This window comes from Quercus robur, chromosome 4, assembly GCF_932294415.1.
Source record: "Quercus robur chromosome 4, dhQueRobu3.1, whole genome shotgun sequence".
NCBI classification, from domain to species: domain Eukaryota; kingdom Viridiplantae; phylum Streptophyta; class Magnoliopsida; order Fagales; family Fagaceae; genus Quercus; species Quercus robur.
The window spans coordinates 64,369,012-64,396,331 of record NC_065537.1 but is presented as its reverse complement, the minus strand read 5'-3'; the positions used below and the strand labels follow the sequence as shown (position 1 = coordinate 64,396,331).

Genomic DNA, 27,320 nt, shown 5'->3' with positions numbered 1-27,320 from the left:
GCCGTGGGTTTTATTTTTGTGGTTGTGGGTTGATTTTCTTGGGTAGTTGTGGGCTGATTTTGGTGGTTGTGGTAGTGGAGGAGTTGGTTCTGGGTAGTTGTAGTGGTGGTGGGCTGTTTAAAGTGGTGGTTGACCGGTGGTGATTGTTGTTATTTATTAAAGTGGATATATTATTTTATTATGTTTATATTAGTTTATTGTGTTGAAAGCTAAAATAAAATCACTGATGTTATGTGTTTTGTAAAATTAGTAGGTAAAATAGATAAAATAGGTTTTGATGGAGCCAAATAGCTAAAATTATGGTTCCACTGTTGTGGATGCTCTAACCCAATGAATCCCAAACAAGCAAAACAAACATCAAAGACCACAAATCAACACTCAACCTGACCTCTTTGGGTGATGAACATTTGATTAATGGTGTGCCGAGGAGTTGGAGCTCGACCTAACATTGGGATCTAGCCTAGGAGCTCGATGCCGGCATTGAGCCCAAAAGCTCAACCTTGACCTTATCTAGATCTGATCCTCCTCGACTAGTCACCATCATTGTCAAGATGAGGTCAAGATTGAGCTTTTTATGGAGCAATGGCCGCCAACCGATTGCAGATAATTTCTTGTAAGAAGACTAAGAGAGAATTAATGATAAATGAAAGATCGAAGACAAAAATAAATAAATAAATAAATAAGAGTGGTGTAAAAGGTTAAGGAGGACAAATGACATCAGATTTAAGGAAATCTCAAAAAATAATTAATGCATGCCACATTTCAAGCATAAATGATTAAATATTTTTTCGGGTCTGGTGAATGGGAAATTTTATTTATTTATTTTGGACCGTTATCATAATTTGAACAAAACAAAAAAAAAACATTTTTAATATTGATTCCTTTCATGTTAGTTTCAATAACAATTAAGAAAGTGGCAACAATAAATTAATGAATTTGCCTAATTGTGAATGATACATACATTGATACCATCTGGAAGCTCATTTTAAATTGTCCTGTACTATACAATTCACTAGAGATTTTGAACAATTAAAGGACTTCCAATTTTTTTTTTTAAAACAATATGCAAATAATCGGTTCACTTATATACACTTGAAAACATGAAAATATAGCAATTACCAAAGGATAGGCATAAGTTATCACGTTACAATATAAGACATTTAAATCCACCTCCCCACATTAACAGTGCAGCATGAGCAACATCTCATCACATGTGAACTGAGAAAAATCTGAAGATGCAGTGTTTATAGAGGCAAGAACCTGGACGCTCTGATCCTCAGCTCATTAGAAATCCGGCCAATTTGTTGTCCATGGCAATAGTCAAATTTTAAAAAGTGTGCTTTGAACTCCTTTCTGGGGTTGTTGAAGTTATTCTCAGAATATCAATCTCAACTAATAACTAGATTTTCTTGGTTGCTTTTTTCACTTTTGATCCTGGCCATCTGCGAAGTCAGCAGCTCATGCACTCTAACCTTCAACTGCAGAGAAAAAAAAAAGGTTCTAAATTGAAAGTCACCAGGAAAAATTGGAATCCAAATGTTGAAAAAGAACCTGTCAAGAAGTACACAAAAGTGAAGTTTCAAGATACATGGGTTACAGTTAAAATTAGAACAAGAATGTTCTAGAGTTATTATGTAGATACTACAACATCAATATTAACCAAGCCTCAATCCCAAAATTTTCTGGCTCAACTATAAATCCTCATCAAATTCATCAAGTTTGGCTACAAATATTCTTTTTTGCCATTCTTTTGGATGTGAAGTCATATTTTTGTTACTTTGACATGTTCTTTTTTATTCCTTGTACTAATGTTATTTTTATCTATCTCTACTTTCAACTCATTATTTTTACTAGTGCACTAATCGTTCTCCTCCGAACATGGCCAAACCACCTCAAGCGACTCTCCCTCATTTTTTCACCAGTATGGCCACCCCTATCTTTAAATGGAATTCCTCTTTTAGAATCCTAGCTTTTCTTGTATTTTCACTTACCCATCTTAACATTCTCATCTCAGCTTGACTCAATTTATGAATATGTTGCTTCCTAACAACCCAACATTCAGTACCATTGAATATAACTGGTCTTATAATAGTTCTATAAAATTTTCCCTTTAATTTAATAGATATTCTATGATCACACAAACTTTTAACACGCTTCCCCACTTTATCCACTCCACTCTTATCTTATGATTTACATCATCTTCAATATTTCCATCTTTATGAATTATTGATCCAAGATATCAAGAGCTCTTGCCCTTTAGTATCTCTTGACCATAGAGTCTTTCCTCTTTGTTTCTTTTATAGGTAAAAATAACTTTATTGAGATGAGACTACCTTGTGAAAATAGTCAAGAAGTAGCCTAAAGAATTACAATTGGAAAAATATCTACATATGGATCGAGTCTATAAAGGAATGAACAAAGTTATTATTTGCAAGACCCAATACAAAAGACCACTCATTAAGAGAACTAATGAAGAATGCTTGCAATTGAGTCGAAGTTCTACATCTTCAAAAGTAAGCAGATGAAAAGTGGCATACATAAACTAAGCAATGATTTACAATGTAAAGCACTCCACATCTTCTTATACTATGTAAATGATTCTATAAATTCACACATAAACTAAGAAAAACTAGCACACATAAAAATCAGGTTACTTTGTGGATAGTCCCAAAAATTCACGATACCTATGAATGGAGAACAAAATATAAGAAACAAATGGTGTTACATTTACATTTCTGCACTAACTATAGAATACTAAAGGCAATTAAGAGATCTTTTTTGCAAAATGAAAATGCTCATAAATTCAAATTCAAATATAAGAAATCAGATCAAGACTATTTTTAGGGCCTAAATTTTCAAAAAAAATGTTTTTTTATAGGTAAATTTTCATAAAATCGTTACCTCGTTGAGACCTGCTTCACTCATTATAGATACATGGATAGCTCCATCAGGTCCCAATTTCCGGTATCTTGCCAGCTCAACATGATCAGGATTATCATCATCCGTGATGAAGACCACAGGGGACTTATGCAGCAAATCACATTTGGACACAACATCAAGCCACAGATGGCCGCCAAACCTTTCCTTTATTTCTTTGTATATGACAAACTACAGAATCCATCATCAAGAATCCAAAAAAAATGTCATTAAAAGACAAAATTTTCACAAAGATGACAATGAAATTCTCTTTCTTAAACCTCCCCTCCCCTCCCATCTCCCAAAAAGACAAAAGAAAGAAAAGGGGAAAATAAATAAAGATTCAAAATGTAACAGATTGACGTGTGAAAATTATGGTTAAATAATCAAATTCACCATTTCCTAACAACTTAAGCTTTTGAGACAATGAGTAATTTATTATGGTATCAAAGCAAGTGGTCATGAATTCAAACTCTGTCTATACTTTGCCTCCCATTTAAAAAATTAAAAATCCCACGTTATAACTCTCTTATTATAGGGGAGTCTTAGGCCGTATGTGAGGAAAAATATTAGAATTATGGTTAAATGATTAAATTTAACATTTCCTAACAACTTAAGCTTTGGAATGATCAGTATTTTATCAAATGAAACTTCAAAATTTCCTCTCAATGTCTGCACATGTAGCATGAATAAAAGAGTTAGAATTGAAATCCAACTATCAGGCCACAATTGTTGATCCAGCCACTCCTACCCAATAATTGCTTAAAACATTCAAACTATATCTATATCTATATATATCTATATATTTTCTTCCCAAGATTATAAATATAAACTGAGCTTCATTGATACCATATATGGAACTTCTGTAAAGGGAATTGGGGAGGATAAAATGAGCTGGAAACCATAGAGAACTAAGGGGTTGATGGTTAATGCTTATTATTGTCTGCTAATGGGCTCTAATAATTTATGTTTTCCTTGAAAAAGCATATGGATGCAAAAGATCCCCTCTCGAGTGGCTTTCTTTGTTTGGACTGTAGATTGGGGAAAATGTTTGACGATTAATAATTTAAGAAAAGGGAATGTTTGGATATTGGATTAGTGTTATATGCGCAATTGTAATGGTGAATCAATTGACCATCTTTTCCTTCATTGTCCGGTTGCCGTGGACTTGTGGCCTATGGTTTTGGGCTTATTTGGAGTAAGTTAGGTTATGCCAAAGTCAGTTGTAGGGCTCCTAGCTTGTTGGCAAAGGTGGTTTGGTCATCATCAAAATGGTCATATATGGATAATTGTTCCCCATTGTCTCATGTCGTGTCTTTGGAGGGAAAGAAATCGTAGGTGCTTTGAAGATAATGAGAGATCCATTTCAGACCTGACCTCAAGTTATTTTTCTTTAGAACCTTAGTAGATTGGCTGTGTGCTTTGCAAAACTGATCTTACTCTTCCTTTCTTGATTTTCTAGATTTTTGCAATTTTTTTACTTGATTTCTTTGACCCCTGTACGCTTCCTGTGTACTAGGGCATCCCTTTTATGATATCAATAGATCTTACTAATCAAAAAAAAAAAAAACCCTCAACTTAAAGAACAGCCTATTTTTGCAATACATCTTTACCTTGCCATATAGATTACATAACATTGGGTTCTTTAGGATTATAATCAATAGGACCAAAATATTATATAATACCTGATCAGAAGGTGAGGTCCCACACTCTCCAGAGAGGTCATGAACATATAATATTGCAGTAGGCAAATGAGATAGGACAGCAAGTGTCAACTTTTCCAAATTATTCCTGTCCTCTGCAGATCCAAGCAAGAAAAAAAAGTGGCATAACATACTACAGCTATAAAATATACAAGCAAAGGAACCAAACACCACCCCTTTGTATGTGAAGAACTATATTATCTGACACTAAAATACTATCTCTAAATTATCACGTTTCAGGAAAGCAATCCAAGGCAGTTCATGGATTTGTCCTTAGAGCATTTAACCTAACTTTTATTTTTTGGTAATGTATAGTTGAAACAATCAAAAGCAAAGCAGAATCTACTTTGTGTTTGTGTCTTTGAGTGAACTGTAATTAAATTCTTTTCCCAAACTTATGATGTTTATGTGCGAAAAAGTAAGACTGTAGGAGTCAGTCCAATCCACTTCCCTTATACTGTTTTCTTTACCAAAACAATCCTCAAAAGCTTATATCATCACTGGAAATGGAATCATTGCAAGAAAGAAGAAATCATAATATTAGAAAATATTCAAATTTACAGCATTTCAATAAATACACAAAATTTGACCTGTTCCTGCAACTAGATATAATCATTCAAATGCCATCAGAACAGAATGAAACAACTTCATTCCTACAAGAAACTAAACATTCACCGACTTTGGTCACGTTTCAGTTATCTCAGCATCATCCAACTCCTCAACAATGTAGACTATTTAACTGCATCAGTAACCTCAAAAAGGGGGCTCTAGTTTCTAAAAACCTAGCACACTAAAGCTATGCACTATAGAAGAACCAGTGATCACTTGGAAAACTGGTCAAACAATGGACTCTATTAGAATAATGGTTAAATGATGGACTTAAGCTTTTGGGACTAATAGTAGTTCATCATGATATCAAAGTAGGTGGTGCTAAGTTTGAACCCTATCTCCACTCTACTTTTCATTTAAAAGTGAAAAATCAACGACTTGGGCCCTGTTTATTGAGGAGTCCTGAGCCCACACATGAGGAAAAGTGCTAAAATTTAAATAGAAGCACAACTTTCTTTTATTGTCAATAAAGTAATAAACAGATGAGAATATGAGACATGGTTTTAAAAGTCGTTGCTACTTGAAAGTTGAATAGTTGATCCAACACTGTTATTTTAGCAAATGAAAAGAAGCAACTTGCAATTTAAAGTACTTCCAATGTCATCATAACCTAGAAATTAAGATATACATCAAAATTAATTACCTTCTGTATACTCTGCTTACACTTCCTCTCAAACAATTAGAAACTATACTCATATATCAATCAAGTTGGCAGCAAAGCTAAACAATTTGATCAAACCCTATCTTTTTTTTTTTATAAATATCAAACTTTAACTATCTTAAACGTAGGACCCTTAATAACTCAAGACTAGACATGGTCATCTGAGTCTCCTTCAAACCTTGAAGATTTTCCAATAAGCCATCATGCTTTTGAAACGATTAGATGTATACAGAAAAACAACTAATTTTTCTTTCTACATACAAAATAGATGCTCCTCCACTATGACTGTACATTTGATCACTATGACTGACAAGAACAGTGACAAAGGCACACTATACATTCATTGTGAGGAAAGAAAAAAGGAAGCACAAGTGTCTTACCATCACATCTCTTCAGTAGGCCAGGCGTGTCTGTCACCTGTGGTTGATTTTAAAGATGTTACTAAAATTGAATATATCTTGAATAAAAATAGCATTACACATCTTAGATGAATGATGACCTGAAAATTCTGGTAGTTAAAAGCTATATGACCCATTAGTATTCCTCTTGTCGTGAAAGGATAGTTGCAGATCTGAAAGAGAAGAAGGGAAGAAAGAGGGGGGAAATAAAGAAGTTGACAGTTAGCAGCAAAATATGATATTTTGGTATTAAATCTTATTTTTGTGTAGTAGTATAAAATCTTAACTAACTAGTTAAAAATATATAAATTAAAAACTTTGTACTAGAGTTCTTAAATGAAAATTAGAGCACCAATAATAAGAATCCATTGTGAATCTTGAAGTTGACAGTTAGCAGCAAAATATAATATTTCGGTATAATTTTTTTTTTTTTTGTGTGTGTGTGTGTGTGTGTGTGTGTGTGTGTGAAGTAGTATAAAATCTTAATTAACTAGTTAAAAATATATAAACTAAAAACTTTGTACTAGAGTTCTTAAATGAAAATTAGAGCACCAATAATAAGAATCCAGTGTGAATCTTTTGGCCATTATGTTTATAGTATTGCTTTAATTGCAAGATCTAAGAATGCTTGAACTTAGCTTGTTAACACTCTTTATTTAAAGCATTAGCATTAACTTTAAGGATGTGTAACCAAAACAATAAATGAGCACATATAACCATCAATAATTCTGCAACAACCTCTGGCTTCCCTGTAGAGAGTATCCGGACCAAAGATGACTTCCCCACATTAGGAGCTCCAACAAGACAGAGTGTCGGTGTTTCCAGATCAACGACAGGCATTGCCCGTAGAGTCTACAAAAGTTATACATTATGAAAAAGACACCATCAGGCCAATGACCACTAGTTCAAATGGGACTTTCTCCTCCCTCAAGTATGGGATGGAGGGTAAAGCCGTACGTTCAAGACCACGTAGCATGTGTAACTTGTCAATTAAAAAATTGAAAACAAGACACTGTAAGAAAAAAACTTCACTAATGACTCATTAGTCAGGAAAATTTAATACATAGATACTTACATACATAGTGGTTATCTTATGGGGGGGGGAAATTGAAAAACTTCAAGCTGATAAGCTCTTAAAATGCATTACTGATACTGAAATGTAGCGAACAAGTAAGAAGAAACTAAGCAAACTGAAAATGTGGACATCCGGAAAAGGCAAAAAGCAACAAGAAATCAATGAAAAAAAAAAAAAAAAACTACAAAATGAACATATCATTCATTGCAGGCAGTAAATGTCCTCAAATTCCTCCCTCGACTGAACTGTGCATCAAATTGAATTTGTTAATGAATGATTTATTTCCCAAAAAAAAAAAAAATTAATATATATCCATCTATTTTTACGTAAGTTTACAATGGAATTCTGTCCAAATAAAGTTATGTTCATGTCCACTATTATTTTCCAGGCACCGTAATACTTTCTCTTGTATAAAATATTTGCAATATTGTCATGACACTAACAAAGGGCAAAATGTTGTAAAGCCCTGATCATCTGTCCCTTTAGTCAGACATGCATATTCATGTTAATTCATGCCTTTCAGGATTGGGAATAAAAATTACGGCTACTTCTTTTTTTTTTTGATAAGTACTTTCTTTGACTTATTGTATTCTAACTTCCCTTTGAGGTGAGGATGAAATATGTTGGAGGTTGGTATAGCTTGGAAAATTTGAGGTCCTATCATTTAATTGGGGAGTATGAGGGTCCAATCACTTTTTCTGAAATTCCCTTGGAAAGATTTTGACAATAGATAATCTTTGTAGAGAAAGTTGTTAATTGTTGATTGGTATTGAATGTTCAAGAATAGTTGAAAGAAAAAAGGAATTATCGTCCTTTAATCCACTGTTCAGTGGCAAGAGAGCTTTGTGCACTAGGAGATACAGTCATTTGTGTTCTCATTATTTGGTGTCTTATAAATAATGTCAAAAAATGTTGACAAGGGAGGTTTGGGCATCAAAGTTGTATAATTATTTGGAAGAATTAAATCTTTCTTACCTATCAAAAAAAGAAAAAAAAAATTATTTGGAAGAATTAAAGATATATTCAAGCTTTTCTCTTCATCTAAGAGTCCTGTTTCAGAAGGGAGAATACCTTGGCAATATGTAACAAAGCATCAACAGCTTTTCCTTCATGACTGAAAATCTCTTCAATTTTCTTCCTACCCTGCAGTCAAAGTCAAAGTAAACAAAATAATTTCATTGATGTGAACGGAAAATGTATTCTGCATAGAGACAAGAGCTCACCTCACTCAGTCTTTCCTCTGCTTCTCGCTTCGTTAAAGACTGCACAAGACACAAACATGTTTAACGGGCAACAAACAGAAAAAATGCAGAAGGAACAAAAATTCCATATCCATGATTACAAAATGGAAAGTTTGTACTAAGAAATTTACAAATAGACAGGCATCTTCAAATTATTGTTTGAGCAATAATAATAGATTGAGCTTGATGGAAGTGAAGTTAGGAAATTAATATTACTTAATGTTCTTGCCTCTGTGAGAGCATAAAAGAATTGAATTTTCTCGCACAGAGTGGCAAGGAAAGAAATAGTTAAGTTAGTATTTGTAAAGCCATTTTTGCTTTTCTTTCCTTTTAGGCTGTTTAGATACTTATTGTGTCCTATCTGCTGCAACACTATTGTTAAATTCATAACAGCCCAGGCAAAAGCTGCAGTCAATATCTACACTAAATCAAAGGGATAAGAACCATTGTTCTTGTACAAAACTCCTTAATAGCTGCATAAAGTCCAAAAAACAAAAAACCATGGTTGACACTAGTAAGGTTGTATGCAGTAACATTGTTTGAGAAATAAAAAAAATTCAACTCAGCGGCACATAAAGGGGCACAAACCTAGTACATCGGGGGAGTATACAAAGAAAATGGCCAAACAAAGAAACAAAAACAAAGTAAAGATACAAGTAAGACTAACAAAAGCACAAGGTATCTGGGAACTCTAGACAATCTACTGTTTAAAAACAAAAATGGAGGACGTTGTTTATTGTTACATATTTTAAAGAAAAACAATTTCCCACTGTATTAGTCATCTGTTGTTGAGATTGACTGCTAAATTTATTAAGTTCCTATTTAAAAATTTTAAAACACATGTAGATGATGAGCTAGCTCAAATGGCACCATCTTCCCTTCTAAAAAGTAAGGTGGAAGGCAAGATCGTGGGTTCAAGGCCCACCAAATGCATGTAAACAAAAAAATAAACATTTAAAAAATTATAATACATGTGACAATTATATGATAGAAATATATATCTTTCATGAGGTAGCTTCTTGAATATATATCTTTCTTACTTATCAAAAAAAAAAAAAAAAATGATAGAAATATAATTACAAAGCAATTAGTTCTCTATAAGTATTGAATTTATTTAAGAATAAGAGGGTATGCAAATACATATATTCACTAAAACTGCACTACATTTCCTGAAAAGAAGCAAAAAACTCTTGTTTCCACCCCAACAAGCAACTTAAGTTCCCCCTTGTGGTTCAGTCATTCCTTTCAACTTCATCAAAACCAAGTTATAACCTCCATCTTCTATAAGTAACTAATATCTATTTTAGACAATTACTATGCCATTTGTGATCAAACCCCAAGATTTGTCAATTTTTTTTTTTTTTTTGTTAAAGATTTGTCAACTGTGCTAGAGGTCTGATCCATCATAGCATTCTTTTTTTTTTATCCCTGAAAGATCGTGTGAATGCATATGAAGTTAAAATTATATATGAACCTACAATTCAGAGCATGTCTTATGTAATCATCAGGGACAACATGCAGGACAACAATCAATTTATAGCATAATATGGGATCCCCTAAGTTACCCTAGAAGGTCAATAAATTACCTTTTTTTCCAATAGTACAGGTTTCAACATGGCTTGAAGCAAGCCAAAGATTGAATCTTATATTAGCAATACCCATATTTGACCACATAAAAAAATAAGGATACTCCACAAGTGACACAACAGCACTTAGATTTGATTGAAGATTCCAACCTTGGCACAGAGAGAAGCATGTTCCTTTCCAACAGATACCACATTCTTCCTCAGGGAATTAACCTTTCCCAACACCTATCAAACCATGAGTAAATATGCAATCAACAAATATATAAAGGAATTTTACACAGTCAACATGTCTGGTGGTATAGACAAATGTGAATGCCTCAAATGTCTTAGAGTTAAATCCTCCTGCACTGAAAATAGTCAGAAAGCTGACCAGGATTCCACATAAAAAGAAAACAGCCTAAAAAAAAACAAGAACAAGAAGAAATTACACTCACCATGTTACTTGTTCAATAAAAAAGGAAAATACTATTATTATACTAGATTATATTTATAGTCAGCACGCACGCACATACACACACACACACACATATATATATGGTTATTTTAATAAATCTACTACTGGAACATCATCATTGATCCTTTCAAAAGTGGCAGAAGAGCCATGGGTGTTTACAGTGGGTAAACCCCATTGCAAAGGTCCAAAGTTGCCCAAAGTTGCTTTTATAAACTGTTGACAATGAGTTAATAACAATTACCTCTTCATAATTTCCATCACCAAGAGTCAATTCAATGAGTGATCGTTCATACGGGTGAAGGTATTTCTTCTTTGGAAAATTCTCCAGATACGTCCTTAAGGGAACTGCAATTTCCTAAAGATGAAAACAGGAAGCTATGATGTCAGAATTGAACAGTTATTCCATATAGGAAGCAGAAAATAGAAAATGAGTTTGTTCTATAGAATAATATGATAGATATAAAGTTAAGAACAAACTTTCATCAGTGCATCAAGTTGTTTTGCACCTCTATTTCTCTCTCGCTTTGCAATATTGGGAATTCCTACAAAATGAATAAACTAAAAATCAAGGTTAGCAGCAAGTTTTACGAACCAAGTTTCATCTATTTATCAATGTCATGTACAATCAGATGTGTCAGTGATGAAGAAAAACAGACTGCCCCCAACAAGTACCCTTCGTAGGTGAAACCCTTTTTGCCTTTTTCAGTGCCGAATAAAGTATATCAACAGATGGCATCACCATGGGCAGCTTTTGAAATGCACCAACTGTATCAAGTTGTGCTGATGACTTGTCCTAAAATTAGAACATTGGAACCACAACCACCATTAATTCTTTTGCTAAGTAAAGAGAATGATAAACACAATAAAACATAGAAAGAAAGCTGAGAGATCATTGAGTCGAAAAGGAAACTCAGCAAACAAAAAGTTAATAGAAACCGAGAATACCTAAAGGGCATGGCACTTCACTAATTACAAATTTGTTCTTAATTTCATAAGGTTCAACGTTACTTTAGTTAATCATTTTTCAGATACACCAAGCAATCACCAATGCTTTGATTACACTCTATACAGCACTTACTCCTATGGACACAAGTAAAATTATTCAGTTAACCAGTCCACATTAGTTTGCTCCATATATTCTAGAAACCCTTAACATAATAATCTCATATGATCAAATGGTATATGGATACACTAGAATGTTGGTGGCTCCACCTAGACATCTACATGAATGAATGTTATTTCTTAGTTGGCAGGCCAACAATCAGAAGTTGTTAACTGCATAAGTGCCGCAAATTTGAAATTCAAACCAGTCCTTCATAAGATTCTAAAGGCCCACCCCAAAGATCTTCTGGACTCTCTCATAACTAACCATACTTTTCATTCCAAAAACTCCACTCCACCATGTGTTTTCTTACCCAACCCCGCCAAAGCTTTGATCACACTGCTTACTAATGAGGCCCAAAGCTTTCCCGATTTTTTGAAAGAACATACACCCCCCCCCCACAAAAAAAAAGAAGCTTACTAACCTCCTTAGGTTAACCTTCTTCCAATTCCTCCAAGCTGACTCTACTAGAGTCAAATCATCCATCCCTCCCTTAAAGTCAAAAACTTTTTGTTTCTGAAAGGCACCTCTTCATTTCCACTCCATGTGAGACAACTTCCCATTAAAAATGGGCAAAACTTGGGTACAGATTCTCAGGTGGTGTACATTATGTTTCCCAATTAGATTCAAACACATGGATGTATTGACCAATAAAGCACAAACAGTGTTACCTTTCCAAGGATAATTAAAATCAACACAGTTATATGTTTGAATTTGATTGGAAAATTAAACGTATTGCACCTAAAGTATTATACTTAAGTTTTGTCCTTAATAATTTGCATTCCAAGACACTTTTTAACCAAGAAGAAAAACCCCTTCTTTGACACTTATTTGCACATTTGCATACAAAGAAGTAACACTTGAAGCATGTTATTAAAACACAGTAACAAATGCCAAGTGAGATAAAACTAGCAAGTTCATTTGTATGTAAAAAAAAGAAAAGAAAAAAAAAAGATAAACAATAATTGGTTTTATCTATCCTTGTATCTTATCCATACCTTTATTTCCTTTTCTTCTTTAGTTTGTGCAGTGGGCACATAACTTGCATTGACAACTTCATAGGTAGTAGTTTGCACGTTTTTACAAAAGTGGAGAGTTGGATAAACTTTCCAACCAGGTATCATATACAAACCTGCATTAGTATTTCAATGTAAAATTAAAAAAAAATCAAAGACTTTGAAATATAATAAAAAAATGGGTTTTTAAGATAAACCCACATCAAATAATCAGGAATGTTTTTAAAGCATTTAAAAAAAAAAAAAAAACAGTGATTTCAGAGAGCGAGAGAGAGAGAGAGAACCTCTATGGGATTTGGAGGAGCCGAAAAGAAAATTGGTGGAAGGAGAATGGCATAGCTGGAAGAGAGTGTAGGCCTTACTCATCTTCTATTTCTTCTTTAATAAAAATCTTATTGATTTTGCAGAGAAAGAAGATGCAAATCGTTTCTGGGTTTTAGCTATACTGACTGACTGAGAGTCTGGGGTTTTAGTACAAAGTATGTGAGGTTGAGGTTTAACAATGACGGTTGCAAGCGTTAATTTTTAAAAGAGAGAGGGGAGAGATCGTTTAATGGGAAGATTGATTGATTGATTGTTTTTTTTTTTTTTTTTTTTTGGGGGTGTGCGCGCTTAGTAGAAAAAAAATATATTAAAAAAAAACTAAACTAAACTAAACTCGTACCCTAATTTTCTTCCGGTTTCATTTCAATTCTCTAATTTTGTTTTCATATATTTCAGTCCTCTAAGTTTCAGATTTATTTAATTAAGGTTTTTCAGTTAATTTTTGTTAAAATTTTTAAAAAATATATGAAAAATATTTTTTAATCATTAATTGATTTTTTTAATTTAAAAATTTTGAAGAAAAATTTATAAAATTGAAAAATTAACCACAACATATAACAAAAGTTGATGAAAAAACCCGAAATAAACAAAAGTAAAGTTAGAGGACTGAAATGAAATCTGAAAAAACTTTGAAGGTAAATTTTGCATTTTACCCAAAAAAAATGTAAGTAGAGAAATTCCCTTCCCCCTCCCAAAAAAAAAAAAGCATAAAATATTTATATATGATAAATTTTAGACTAAATTGTAAATTACACCTCTAAAATTTTGAAATATTTAGATTTTACACTTTGAAATTTTAGAATTTGAATTTATTTTCTAAAGTTTGGGATGTTTAAATTACACTCTAAATTCTAAAAATATAGGGTGTAAAATCCATACATATCCAAACTTTTATATATTTACCAAAATACACAAAGTGAAACCAACTAAAGCCTACAAGACACGACAAGTAAGAAGTTAAGTTAGTTGTGCAAAGACAACCCCACAAAACATAGGCATGTTATGTTATGTTAAGCAGTAAGAACCACTCCCTTCAGTTTTAGTAGTTCTTCGTATTTGCAAGTTGTGCGTGTGAGTGTTGTGCGTGTGTGTGTGTGTGTGACAGAAAGAAAGAGCAAAGATTGGCATATTCTCTTTGAACCTTTCCAACTCCCACTGCCAGATTCAACACTATGCTTATGCTATCTCTCTCTTCACTTCACCTTCCTCATCATCACCATCTCCTCTTCTCTGACCATTTAAGCCACACCCATCTGCACAAAACTACAACTTTTTACATACCCAACCGCTGTGACTTGCCTACTATCTCTCAGCTGCCTCGAATATCCAGTACCACCTCATCCAATTCTTACCCAACGAGCAGGTATATTCTCATGATTTTTCTTTTCTTTTCATCCATTTGAAGCTCTTTTTGTTTTATTCTTTGCTTCCTCCAAGCTATTATTTGTTTATTTCATTGATTGGTTTGGTGACCATTACATATTCTAGTTTCAAATTTCATAATTTGAGTAATATGCATAACAATGCTATATGGATCATTTTGTATCTTACTGAGAAGTATATAATGTTTAAGTTATATGTTAAGTCGTTTCCAAGAAGTAAAAACTATTTCTTGTAACTATCCAATGACAAAAAGAAAAAGAGTAGAACTACCATTGTTTATTACAAATGTTATTAGACATTTGTTTTCATGTAATGCAATTTTCTTTCCTAAGTAGTACATTGTAAATTATTTCTTGTACTTTGACAATGTTACACATGTCAATATGTCATACACTCTCTGCTGTGCTTGTACCTCAATGGAGGTTGTTGTTCAAATTGAGTAAGTTTTGTAGCATACTAGCAAATTCACTGACTCTTAATTTGTTGTTAGCTTGACTCATTCTCATGTATGTAACCAAAATTCCCTTGCTTTCATATATTTTCAATATTTATGAAATAAATATTGTAGCTTAAAGTGCCTTTCTTATGTTCATGTACTTCTTTATCTGGACAATTTATTTGCATGTCAATCTAGGCAAAACGAATCCAGATTTACTTTCTATTCTTTCCTTTGTTAGTGTATTAGTAGTGTTAATTGTTTTGCTACATCATGTGATAGAAGCGAAAGTTCTCTTGCTTTTCTCACTCCTCTGCAAGCAATTCTATTTGATATCGATGGTACACTGTGTGATTCAGACCCTACCCATTATAATGCCTTCCGTGAAATGCTTCAAGAGGTACTGTTTAAAATTTTCATGTATGTTGTATCTTTGTCTTGTTACATCAACTGACATAGCAAGTGTTCCACAGATAGGTTTCAATGGAGGAGTCCCCATTACTGAGGAATTCTTTATTAAGAACATCAGTGGCAAGCATAATGAAGAGCTCTGTGGTGTCCTCTTTCCTAATTGGGATCTCCAAAGAGCAAGAAAATTTATGGACGATAAGGAAGCCTTTTTTCGGAGGTAACTTAATACAACCATACACTAGATGAGTCTCAATACTCCTTATAGGTTGGAGGGGGATCTTTGCACATAGAAAAGAGTAAAATAGATAGCCAAAAAAAGCTGGATAGAATTCAATTCCTGAAAATTCTTTTGCACATCCTCCCAAGTTGACAGCTATAATGGTTTGTTGGAATGATTATTTGAGTTGTACAACTGTCATGAGAGGAAGGGGTCCAGTATTGAATAGAGTGTTATTTTACAATTGGGGCATTCCTGTATCTGTTGTTAGTAAGATGTCTAGAAATTGTTAAGCCTGATTTGATTTCCTTTTGTGTTCTGAAGTAGTGTTGTGTGCTATACTAAGTTCAGATCTTTGTGTTTGTTCGCCTGTGCTGTGTGATTACAGCCCTTGAGCCGGGTTGTAACCTGTATTTGGTTTTGCGTCTTGTAAATTCTATATCTTGCTCATCATTATAAAATGAAGAAGTGTACTTGTCCAAAACCTTATCATTTACCTCCTTTCTTAATCAGTAGGACATGGTCCAAAGTTTAGATGATAATTGAAAAGTGCATGAGTTCTTTGATGGGTTGTGTTTATAAAATCTTTTGTTTATTGATCTAGTTTGGCATTTCTACTTTCCATTTGTTACTCAAATAGAATTATACAGTAACATTTTTACAATGTGTAAAAAATGTTTTTTTTATAAGGACCATCTCTGCCAATCTCAGATTATATAATGAAACGGTGAAACCATCTTGAACATGATTAATTTAGAGAAAACATATAGGTTGGCATCTGAGCAGCTAGAACCTGTTAAGGGCCTGAACAAGTTGTGTAAATGGATAGAAGAACGCGAGCTTAAACGCGCTGCAGTGACAAATGCACCAAGATCAAATGCAGAGCTCTTAATCTCAGCCTTGGGGCTCTCGGATTTCTTTGAAGTTGTTGTCCTTGCAAATGACTGTGAACGGCAAAAACCATTTCCTGACCCCTACTTGCGGGCTCTCCAAGTGCTTGAAGTGTCTCCTAAGCACACTTTCGTGTTTGAGGTTTGGCTCCCGGAATTGTGTGCTTTGCATGAACTCCTGCATTACCTATGTAGACCTTGATAGATGAGACTTATTTTTTTGTGTTTTGGGTTTTGTTTTTGTTTTGGAAGGACTCTGTTTCTGGAGTGAAAGCCGGGGTAGCAGCTGGGATGCCTGTAGTGGGCATGGGTTTAAGGAACCCCGAAAAATCATTGACAGATGCTGGAGCCTCCTTTGTTATTAACAATTTCAATGATCCAAAGTTGTGGGCAGCATTGGAAAAGTTGGAGAACAAAGAAGAACTAACAACAGTAACAACTTGAAAATGCATGCATCTAAGTAATCCGGGAGAAAAACTTGTATATTTTGAAACAAGTGCCATTGTTGGCAGATTTGGAGTAAGTTCAGTTTATATTCATTCATTGAGGCATTTTAGACATCCCAATGAAATTAATCCATTGTAATTTTTATTATCCTTTGTACAAAGAGGTTCTTCCATGGTGTGATGGTAAGTTCTCTCTATCTAAACTTGGCGCGATGGCAAGTTACCGGTTTTTTGGTCCAATCGGGTCAAATCGATAATCGAACCAATGATGTTATAATTAATTTAATTTAAATATCTAAATAATTTTTATGTGAATTTTGATTTTTCATAACTTGTATTATGAAAATATATAAAATATAAATATATTTTTTTAGCATATTCATTTCTTTTTTTTTTTCTAGTTTGTAAATCTTTGACAAAATATACTTTGCTAAGTTTGTAATTTTATTTTTATAAATAATAGTTTAATAGTTTAACTTTAACTATTAAAAAAATAATTAAAAAAAAAAAAACCTTAAACCCAAATGTCATGATGACAAGACAAGTCATTGACTTACCAACCTAACTTCCCCACTTCCCAACCACACATGTTTACATTGGTTTACTTCTTTATTTTTTTACCCCCAAAATCTAGCACCACACATTACCACTTATTACCATTATATCACCCAGTACTTTTAAGTTTTAAGTCTTATCATATTCAAAGTTTCAACATTTCAAAGTTCAAACTATTTTCATTTTTCAGTTTTCTTTCCTCCTCATGGCATAGGACACGATGACTCTCTCTCTCTCTCTCTCTCTCAAGTCTCCAATCTTTCTCAAGACAAGTTCTTCTTCAACATCTAATTCTAGTCAACAGCTCAAAGCATAGATTTCTCATACATTTCATCCAACATAAGTATCTCTTTCATTTTATTTTCACCAACAAAAATAAGATTTTCCTTAATATCATTTTAGTGCAAATTTAAAATGATGAAAAAAAACTTGTCTTGAGAAAGATTGGAGACTTGAGATAGTGAGTCTGTGAGAGAATCACCATGTCCTGTGCAGAAAATTGAAAATTGAACAATGAAAAGAGTTTAAACTTTGAAAGGTTGAAACTTTGAATATGATAAGACTTAAAACTAAAAAGTACTTACTGATATGATGGTAGTAAATGATAACGTGTGGTGCTAGATTTTAGGGGTAAAAAAGAAGAAGTAAACTGATGTAAACGTGTTTGGCTGGGAAATAGAAAAGTTGTGTTGGTAAGTCAATGACTTGTCTTGTCATCATAAAATTTGGGTTTTACTACTATTATATCACCCAATACTTTTAAGTTTTAAGTCTTATCATATTCAAAGTTTCAACCTTTCAAAGTTCAAACTCTTTTCATTTTTCAGTTTTCTTTCCTCCTCATGGCATAGGACACAATGACTCTCTCTCTCTCTCTCTCTCTCTCAAGTCTCCAATCTTTCTCAAGACAAGTTCTTCTTCAACATCTAATTCTAGTCAACGGCTCAAAGCATCGATTTCTCATATATTTCATCCAACATAAGTATCTCTTTCATTTTTTTTTCACCAACAAAAATAAGATTTTCCTCAATATCATTTTAGTGCAAATTTAAAATGATGAAAAAGAACTTGTCTTGAGAAAGATTGGAGACTTGAGATAGTGAGTCTGTGAGAGAATCACCATGTCCTGTGCAGAAAACTGAAAAATGAACAATGAAAAGAGTTTGAACTTTGGAAAGTTGAAACTTTGAATATGATAAGACTTAAAACTTAAAAGTACTTACTGATATAATAATAGTAATGATAATGTGTGGTGCTAGATTTTAGGGGTAAAAAAGAAGTAAACCAATATAAACCTATTTGGCTGGGAAATAGAAAAGTTGTGTTGGTAAGTCAATGACTTGTCTTGTCATCATAACATTTGGGTTTTAGGGTTTTTTTTTTTAATAAATAAATAAATAGTTAAAGTTAAACTATTAAACTATTATTTACAAACTTAGCAAATTATAATTTGTCAAATAATTACTAACTAGAGGAAAAAAAAAAAAAAAAAAGGAATATGCTAAAAAAATTATTATATTTTATATATTTTCATAATATAAGTTATGAAAAAGCCAAATTCACATAAAAAATTATTTAAATATTTTAATTATATTAATTATAACATCATTAGTTCAAGCACCGATCCGACCCGAGTTGGACTAAAAAATCAATAATCAAGCTCTTTATCAGTTGTGTCCGTACCAATTTTTAAAACCATGTTGAGGTATTAGTAGCCATGTTTATTGAATAACCAGAGCAATGCTGGCAATGTTTAAGGTTGATTCAGCTGGGTCTAATTGGCAAGAGGGAGAGAAATAATCCTCATACTCGGATTAGAATTCATTTCCGAATATGAAAAACAAATTAGAATAATGAAGAAAGCTATAGAAGAAATATGATTTGTTTTGCTTTGTGATTGGTATGTAGGAAATACCAATAAATCTACAAGACTAATCATAATGGCATAGAAAGCAAAGGTTGGTTCGTCCATCCATTCGGCTAAAATTAAACGATGAAAAGGAAATTGAGGGAAAAAAAAAAAGAAAAAGAAAAGAGGAAATGGAAGAGAAGCTGAACTATTTCAGTCTGATATTTACAAAACATAAACATATTAGTGCTAAAACCAAAGGAGGATCGAGTTTGCAATACAACAGTACTCAGTACTATAAAAAAATTGCAGATCAAATTAAAAGAATAAAGATTGAGAGAAATAATTTGAGCTATCCAAAAATCTAGGACAATTCAGCAAGAATCTGATCTCTATATCAATTACCATATAATACAATGCAACTCCAAGCATCAATCAACCTCAACGGGCCCACGATACAGAATCGATCTCGTCCCTGGCTGATTTGTATAATTCAAGCCTTTTTGCACACTGTTGCCTCCTCTCCATCAATGCAGGGTCTTCATCCAACAATTGTGCAAGCTGCTTAGCCTGAAATAAAGGCATGTTATTTGTATCATCAAGTTTAATCAATACGTCTAACAGGGCGTTAATATAAAGGAATAGAAAGAGAAGGTACCTCTCTCTTCCCAATTTGTATGTAGAAGTGATTTAGCAATGATTGCTTGGCCTCCCTAACTTGACAATAAACCACAGCTTTAGGAATTGTGTTCTTAAGTGTCTCGGAAACCATGCCCACATAAGAGGACACATTTGAGCCTATCCTCCTAAAGTGCCCCTCTGAGTACCGGTCTATAGGTGTGCCGGCTGGCCCAGGAGGGTTTCCTGCTTTCTCCACCTCTTGGGGAAGTCTTCTAAAGAAATCCACAGTCAAATATGAAGATTCCATGTCCACCAATCGAACAACTGTCTTCTTACTTTCTACACGGAACCTTTCAAGGGCCTCACCACCAGCAGCAGCTATTTCAGCTTGCAGAGTTGGAAAGCGCTTCAACTCCTATATGGTCACAAACATCAAAATAAATCCTATTTCTCATTGAAAGAACATCAGTACTGAATTAAAGGAAATACAAATCACTAATTTTCACTAAAAATTCACCTGAGTTTCTGCGATTGATTTCCTCACCAGTTCTTTCAAAACAAAGTGAACCTACAATACAAGAGCTAGATCAGTCAAAGGTGAAACCTTTACCAATTAGATTCTGACAACTTACTGCAATCTTGGAAATGCATTCCAGAAGAAATTTGACAAACAGAATGTACGAAAAACATGACAACTTACAGCATCCACAGAAGCTTCAGCGGGACCTCTAAAATAGTTAAGTGATCCCTCAATTAGGCGCCGGTAACCTTGCTCAGGGGCAATCAAGTGTGGCTGATAACCATCTGCTTCTGAAACCACTTTCTTTACATTCTGCAGAGAAAGATGCCTATCAAATGGAAGCTTCCTTAAAGCAGCGGGAAGCTGGTTGTCAAAGACTCCATAAATTCGATCACCTCCAGGCCGCCTAATTTTAAAAAGGGAAAAAAAGTTCCAAAGACACGCAGTATTATTATAAGCATTGCAATCACAATTAAAACAGTGGCAGATCTAGCTGAAGCTGGAAATTGGAAGAGAAGTTGAAAGATGTTTTACCCTCCCTCCAAATGCTCCTTGAAAATCCGGTCAAATGCACGGCAAAGTTCCAAGATAGTGTACAATTGAGCCTACAACATCATACCTCAGTTAAGGGAAGCACAAATAGCATCTTCTTTACAAAAAAATTACAACAGCTTCAAGCCACTCACCCCAGCATCAGTGGCAATAGGTCTACCAAGATGATCCATCTCCGACTCAAGTTCCTCGATGCTTTTGTTAATCAAAGATGTTATACTTGGAATCCGAGCCCTAATTACAGACTCCAAGTGCTATAATCAAGATCACAACATCAGTTTGATATCCTATACAAACATCATCTTAATTTGCAAAAGAGATGCACAAGAAAAAACCTTGGAGAGAAGTTTTGCAAGATACTCTGAACCCATTTTACTGGCTAAGTGCCCATATTCAGGACTGGTTGCAAAGTACTCCCGCTCCTTGCGCCTTGCAACTATCATGTCAACATTTTTATTGATGTCAGCCTGGGAACGGTTAACAATTCCAACCCAGGGCTGTTGCAAGCGATACGATCTTCCTTCAATAACCTGAGAGCATATAAAGTATGTAAGACAAAAAGAAAATAAACATTTTAAGACATTTATATTTTTCAAAGAAATTTTGAATCAAGAAAATGCACAGGACATCCAGCAAAAATAAACCATTATAGCAAAGTTTTAAGGAACATTTCAATAAAAGGGGAAAAAAAGTGTACACGAAAACACTGTTCTACTCTGAATACAATTCAACCCAATGAAATGTTAATCCCAATCACTTGGAGACTTAAATGCAGATAAATTAGCTAATAATTAAAAGCTAAGCTAACATGATCAACAAAATCCATTTATAAAGGTGGGGTTATTCACACTAACAGAGACACAGAGAGACTGTGTGAGAGAGAGAGAGAGATCTTACATCCAATGCATTAGTTCCTTTGTCCATCAAATCCAACTTCGTCAACACACCAAATGTCCTTTCACCTGTGCAATTTACAAACACGATTCATAAGGGAAGGCTAAACAAAGCGACAAGTCAAGAGTTCTGCAAAAAGTGCATAAACATACCAGAGGGATCCACTTCCCTAGCAAGTTTGATAGCATCTGATGTCGCAATATCTTGATTGGCTGGAGATATTGCGAGTATGACACAATTAGGCTGCAAAAAGCAGAGGACCGAAAATTAATTGGAGACAAAAATAGATGGCATTGGACTCTAATTGAGGACAGAAAGGCTTGCCTAGTGGGGGAGAGAGAAAGAGAAGAGGGAAATTATTAAAAAATCTAAAGATTATTAAGTGACCCATAAAATCTTTAGTTGATTTTTTTTAAGCGCAATACCAGTCCACCAAGCAAAGCAAAATCAAAACAAAACAAAACAAATTGCAGAACAAGGATCCAAAGAAGAAATAATTAGTTTTATTGTACATCATGCAACAATTATAGGCAAGACAATCCAAGAATTTTTTATTCATTATTATCCCCTCACCCGTATCTATACAGTTCTTTTAAGCATAAAAATGTAAACAGCTTGTAGTATAAGATCACAAATCTGGGGTGTGATAGCTTCGTGATATATAAATAATGTTGACAGATCAAGAACTGCTCATTCTGATAAATCAAATCCTACGTAACAACAATCCAGAACATGTGATAATCATAAATATTATTAAGGCTAGATTATGAATTACACCCATTGACCTAGTTTCAATATAGTCCTTCAAGATTTTTTTTTTTTTCAGTCCTTTAACTTCCATTTGTTTCCAACATAGTCCTTCCATCAACTTCTTGCGAATCTTCACCATTAAGTCTACCAAAACAACATCATTTTGGAAAAAAATACTAAAACCAACAAGTGATTGGAACTGGACAAAAGGACTAGCACTTATAAAGGGGAGGAGGTGCTAGTTGAGCTACAGCTGATTGACTGAAAACAGATTAAAGTTAAAGGGTAGGAATGGAGAAAAACAATGAAACATAGAGGATTGAATTCAAAACAAGTCAAATTTAAAGTGCGTAATCTGTATTTTGCCTATAACAATCATGTTTTCAAATGAGCCTATCCATATGGCACTCTAAGTGTCCCTTAAGATGTGCCTAAGAAATCAGCAAAATATGCCAAGTGTCCTATGGAATTCATTAATATCTCAATAATTACTATCACTGATTCCCATAAAGTTCCATTGTTCATGATGTTATGGAAAAATTAGACCACGATATATGAAGCACCATATCTAATAAAATTGACTTTGCTAAATTGGAGCGAAAATGGGGGAAATGTTACCACCTAAGCAGCTAGGCTTCTTAAAAGAATTAAAAGAGTAAACTGTTGCAGTGGAAAACCATAGATCACCAAAATGAAAGGGTCTACCACACATTACACATTGATGTACCCCTTTTGAGGAGAAAAAGTCCCATTACCTTCTCAACATAAGTTCGGACCATATTTTCAATATCTTCAACAATACTTTCAGGTTGTCCCTCTGGAAAGAGGAAAAAAAGGAACAAATATCTTAGTTAATGAATGGAAAATAATCAACATATAATCCAGAAGTTTTATCAGATACAGAACATACCAACAGCAACTTTTGTTAAACCCGGTAGATCAATCAGGGTTAAGTTGACAACTGCCAAATGAAGGAAAACAAGAATTAGTGTAAAAAAATATATATTACAAAATGGGGAATAGAATAATATCAACTATTTATTCAAACTTCATGCCATGCAACGTTACCCAGTATGAGACATCAAGAGCAAATGAAACCAATTTGTTGTCTATCTTTCTTTCCCTTCTTATATTATTATTTTTTTCTTCCTTTCCTTTAATAAATGCACCATGCACATGGGATCCAATAAGAAAGAAACCATTAAATGATTTTTTTAAAAGGATATCTAATCTGCAAAGAGAAGCTAAATAGTGAGATTTCACAATTCAAACTACTGCTAAACAGCCATACTCAAGTGACAAAAACATGCATTCAATGTTTTCTTCTCAAGCAACTATTGCAGAGACTAGTTGTTTTTCATGCAAAAGATCAAATTTATACGCATTAGTGCATTTTGCATCAGCTTTTTGGATTATTAGAGGGAGAAGTTAACATTTAATTTTTTCAGTCAAACTATCACTTCTTTTCAGTTTAGAATTATGTCAACGCAATTAACTAATATTGAAGAAAAAAAATTCTGTGCTTAAAATTGCAAAGAAATGGTATTACACAAGCATCATAAAATGTCATGCATTCAAAACAAATTAAGATTATATTGCAAAAAGTATGGCTTTTCCAGATGAAGCCAAACATATTCTGTGGAAAGTATGTCCACTGGAGATTAATACAACATAGCATAACTTGCCACAAATGACAAATGAAAATCATATATGCATTCTGAATGGAGCAATAACTGCAACAAAAACTCCAAGGACTTTAAAAAAAAATCCCAAAATAACAAGTGTCTAAAGAGATTTGACACAAAAGTAATAAAGCTTACGCACCATTTGGAGAGTAGATACTGAGATGGATAGGAACAGGAGAAATCATTTTTGTCTTCCCAGTCATTCTATCAGTCTCATCCTGTATCTCCTTGCGAACCAGGGCTGTACAAAAAACTCAGAAGGCAAAATATCAGCTCCAACATCATTTTTCTCTTAGATACAGAAGGCAATAAACAATGTAAAAGAAATCTTTATACATTGAAGAATGTTGATACAAGTCAAGGAGGAGAATTCTAAACTCGTGCCACTCCCCACAGAAGGCAAAAGTAAATTTGAATAGGCAATCAAGTTGAAAATAATTCCAGAAATCCTTACAAAATAATGTGCTTTTTTAAACTATTGAAGTTTTTTTATTGGTAATTTACAAGCACCTAATGGGTTTTAAACCCATGACCTCATCCTCCACCCATTTTTATGGGTGAAGGAAATGCCATTTAAGCTAGAGCATATTGGCATGTTTTAAAATATTAAACTAAGCATTAAACAAAGCCTGAAAAACTACAAACAGAAAAGGTTATCTAGTCTGGTCACAAATTATGGGACCAAATATATCCAAAAAAAAGGGGATAAGGTCGTTAAGGAAGCTATGATGGAAGCCCAACATTGTGATAACTTCTCCATCCTTTTCTTTTCTTTTCTTCCTTTTTTGATGAATTACTTATCCATCCCATTTTCTAAGGTCTTTTCAATCTCAAGGATTAAAAGACACAACCAGATATAAATTATAACTGCTAGAATAGACTAGATTACCCTTTGCCTCCAAACATGGCTTATGAAAGGTAACCAAATTGGGACTGAGCATCTTTCTAAAATCTTAAAACAGAGTACCTAGTCTACCACATAACCATTGATTATCTATAAGTAAAAAGGTTGTGTTAACGGGCACCGTGCGGTGCCTGTTAAGCACACTTTTTTCTGACACAGTTTTTGTTTTTTTTTTCAATTTATGTCATTTTTTTCAGTTTTGTATGTACTATTTCAGATTTTTTTTACTTTTTCTGACAAATTTTTTTTGTCTTTTCTGCACTTAACCAGCACCAAGCAGTGCTGGTTAACATTCTCCTAAGTAAAATACCAAACCAGTTTCATTAAACATATTACCCTAAAAATTGGAGCTGAATCCCACAAAACCTTACCCAAAAGATAGATTTCCTCTATAAAAATACCCTTGGAAACCTGTGTTGGACCACTATTTTCTCTCTCTCTATTTTTAAAGAAAATAACTTTCCTTGATTTGGAGTCACTTGAGAGCTTCAGCATTAAGTGCCCGCATATTAACAAAGGCAAACATAACAGCTAGACCATAATTTCTAGAGCAGGAAAGCCTAGCCCAGACTACAATTCCTTTCACAACAAACAGGTCAGTGTAAACCCATTGAAAAAAAAAAGTGCTCATTCTATCTAATTCTCTAATAAATGGTAGAGCTTTAGATAGAGGCTTTTGATAGCAGGCAGGGTAACCCTGCATACCCATAAACAGGACATGACAATTATGCTTTAAAAGCTTCAAATAGCAGCTAGAGATGTATTAGTTATTATAGGCAAAAATAATTAGTTGAATCTCATAAAACTTCATTGATAACAGCTAGCTATCATCAAAATTTCCAAATTTACTAATGAAGACCGAATGCTTATTTTTCATATAGGCACTAATACAGTAATACTGACTACCTACTATGTCTCATCCAAATTCTTACATTATCTCACACATAATATTTAACATAGTTATGGCCCATGAAAACTGAAACCGATTGTTATTTCATTAAGAGTCAAAACAGAACCATTTGTAGCTTATTTCGAGCAACTACGGCTTATTTCACAAAGCTTAAAATACACACACATAACAAAACAAGCAATTCACTAAAAGAGGAATAAAATATCACACACCAAAATCAGAGAACTTCCTCCTCGGGATGTGAAGGAACTCGGCATATTCCTGCGTTCCATCATCCGTCTTGTGAAGCTGCAACACCAAAGGCCGCCTCGTCACGATCCCTGCAACGATCAAAGCAAGTCCAAATACCACAAATTCATCACCATTAGCATAATAACAACAAAGAAAATCAACGAATAAAGCTTTTTGCTTTTTTTCGAAGCACAAGGCACTAACCTGATCCTCTAGGAAGAAAGTCACGCCCTACAATACTCTCCAACACCGATGATTTTCCAGAACTCTGCACTCATTTCAAACAAAAACAAAAACCAATCAGACCAAAAACTCAGCTCAAAATTTCAACTTTTCCTTACTAATGAACTTGAAATCTCTCTCTCTCTCCCTCTCTCGGAAATGAAAATTTTCACTTTTTTTTTCTTATGAACTCATCTTCTCTCTCTAGAAAATCACTCCTGACTCCTAAACTTTCTCTGCGTCAAAACTCTCTCTATCTTTCTCTCTCTAAAAAGTTAAAGAAAAGGTGAGAAAAGAGGAGGGGGGGGGGGACCTGGCCACCGACGACGGCGACGGTGGGAAGAGCTTCCCAGAGAGAAGAGAAAGCGTTGTCTCCACCGCCATAGTCACCAAGCACAGTACACGCTCTCTGAATCCGGTTCACCAATCCGATCAAACTCTCCATCGTCGCCATATCCTTTCAACTCTTTTTTTTCTTTTTTCACAGCAAGAAAAACAAAAATCCAAACTAGAGAACACAAAAAGCTCGTAAATTTCTCACAGTCTCTCCGAAAATATCGAAACCCTAGACTCGTACTAGTTCAAACTAAGAAAGACAAGAAGAAGAAGAAGAAGAAGCAAAAGCAAGAAGCAGCAAGCAACAAAAGAAAAATATATGATAATATTTTGACTTGGAATAGAAGCTAACGCTAACAGAGGGTTTAAAAGGAATAAAAAAAAAATTAAAAATAGAAAAGAGAGATATTTTTTTGAATTTGC

At 33.8% G+C, this 27,320-nt stretch overlaps 3 protein-coding genes across 6 annotated transcripts; 1 reads left to right on the top strand and 2 right to left on the bottom strand.

The window, feature by feature from the left end:
• Positions 1–1,064: 1,064 nt before the first annotated feature.
• Positions 1,065–13,312, bottom strand: LOC126723349 (nucleolar GTP-binding protein 1). Of its 3 annotated transcripts, XM_050426703.1 has the most exons (14): positions 13,046–13,305; positions 12,744–12,877; positions 11,316–11,436; positions 11,121–11,185; positions 10,885–10,998; positions 10,340–10,414; positions 8,586–8,624; positions 8,434–8,505; positions 7,026–7,139; positions 6,389–6,460; positions 6,270–6,306; positions 4,602–4,714; positions 2,902–3,108; positions 1,065–1,478 (listed from the first exon to the last, which is right to left on the bottom strand). In XM_050426703.1, exons 1-14 carry the CDS (start codon positions 13,125–13,127, stop codon positions 1,389–1,391), a joined length of 1,335 nt encoding a protein of 444 aa, XP_050282660.1. In that variant the 5' UTR covers positions 13,128–13,305; the 3' UTR covers positions 1,065–1,388. The 3 variants fall into 3 exon arrangements, with proteins under 3 accessions (XP_050282660.1, XP_050282662.1, XP_050282661.1); XM_050426705.1 differs by lacking the exon at positions 2,902–3,108 and having other exon boundaries at positions 13,046–13,312; XM_050426704.1 differs by lacking the exon at positions 7,026–7,139 and having other exon boundaries at positions 13,046–13,308.
• An 830-nt stretch (positions 13,313–14,142) lies between these two features.
• On the top strand, positions 14,143–17,041 carry LOC126723348 (haloacid dehalogenase-like hydrolase domain-containing protein Sgpp). Of its 2 annotated transcripts, none has more exons than XM_050426702.1 (5): positions 14,143–14,448; positions 15,190–15,304; positions 15,378–15,532; positions 16,303–16,564; positions 16,675–17,041. In XM_050426702.1, the coding sequence occupies exons 1-5, from the start codon at positions 14,258–14,260 to the stop codon at positions 16,864–16,866; spliced, it is 915 nt and encodes a 304-aa protein (XP_050282659.1). In that variant the 5' UTR covers positions 14,143–14,257; the 3' UTR covers positions 16,867–17,041. The 2 variants fall into 2 exon arrangements, with proteins under 2 accessions (XP_050282659.1, XP_050282658.1); XM_050426701.1 differs by having other exon boundaries at positions 14,145–14,448; positions 15,187–15,304.
• A 2,455-nt stretch (positions 17,042–19,496) lies between these two features.
• On the bottom strand, positions 19,497–27,320 carry LOC126723347 (phragmoplastin DRP1E). The gene is made up of 15 exons (XM_050426700.1): positions 26,875–27,320; positions 26,544–26,607; positions 26,321–26,428; positions 24,434–24,535; positions 23,520–23,570; positions 23,365–23,426; positions 22,012–22,102; positions 21,863–21,927; positions 21,301–21,495; positions 21,100–21,219; positions 20,948–21,018; positions 20,594–20,819; positions 20,411–20,461; positions 19,931–20,308; positions 19,497–19,842 (listed from the first exon to the last, which is right to left on the bottom strand). Exons 1-15 carry the CDS (start codon positions 27,013–27,015, stop codon positions 19,714–19,716), a joined length of 1,854 nt encoding a protein of 617 aa, XP_050282657.1. The 5' UTR covers positions 27,016–27,320; the 3' UTR covers positions 19,497–19,713.